This window comes from Sinocyclocheilus rhinocerous, unplaced genomic scaffold, assembly GCF_001515625.1.
Source record: "Sinocyclocheilus rhinocerous isolate Xijiao unplaced genomic scaffold, SAMN03320098_v1.1 C35904689, whole genome shotgun sequence".
Classification (NCBI taxonomy): Eukaryota; Metazoa; Chordata; class Actinopteri; order Cypriniformes; family Cyprinidae; genus Sinocyclocheilus; species Sinocyclocheilus rhinocerous.
In genome coordinates, this window is record NW_015767203.1 from 1 (window position 1) to 695 (window position 695).

Sequence of the window (695 nt, forward strand, 5' to 3'; positions counted from 1 at the left end):
AGCCAATCAGAATCAAGGACCGGAACTCTCCGTTTTATAAAACATGTTTTATTACTCTAAATGGAATATTAACATTTGATCAGTTAATGAAATACCATAAATTTAAGTTCAGTCCCGTAAAACCTAAAATATTGCTACTGTATTTGGTAAAGTTTCGGAAACCAAAGCTGCCATTTTTTACTGCAAATTTACAACACGGTCATGGAAGCGCATCAGGAACGGGACGAGAGCAGGGTTAAAGGCTTGTACCTCCTGTGGCCAGAAAGCCCTTCCCTCCTGCTGGTCCTCCAGATAGTCCCTGATGATGTTGGTCTTCTGGAGGAACAGACCCATGGAGTTCGCCAGCTCCGTGTCCCGGCCCACCTCAGCATCCTCCAGCTGGGACGCGGAGAACAGACGGGACAGACCGATCCCCACCAGACCCGCCACATAATGACAGTACTGTACACAGCCAGACAGACGTTTACAACAGTATACATGACAAACGTCTCATGCAGAATGTCAGAAATGCTTTAAAATGCAACGAGAGCTCTTCTGCATCGGTCTGAGGAGTTATACGCATATAAATCTACATGCAGATGGATAAACATCAAACCAACACGTCAAATACGCCTGTTAAGTTTACCTTGTCCCATTCCTTCATGCAAGACACCTTCTTCTCCAGGAATTCGGCCATTCCCACACCCATCCGGTGA

At 45.8% G+C, this 695-nt stretch overlaps 1 protein-coding gene across 1 annotated transcript; it reads right to left on the reverse strand.

Annotated features, from left to right (window-relative positions):
- Positions 1 to 140: 140 nt before the first annotated feature.
- Positions 141 to 689, reverse strand: LOC107735240 (squalene synthase-like). Its single transcript, XM_016546991.1, has 2 exons — positions 626 to 689; positions 141 to 441 (listed from the first exon to the last, which is right to left on the reverse strand). Exons 1-2 carry the CDS (start codon positions 686 to 688, stop codon positions 178 to 180), a joined length of 327 nt encoding a protein of 108 aa, XP_016402477.1. The 5' UTR covers position 689; the 3' UTR covers positions 141 to 177.
- Between the last annotated feature and the right edge of the window lie 6 nt (positions 690 to 695).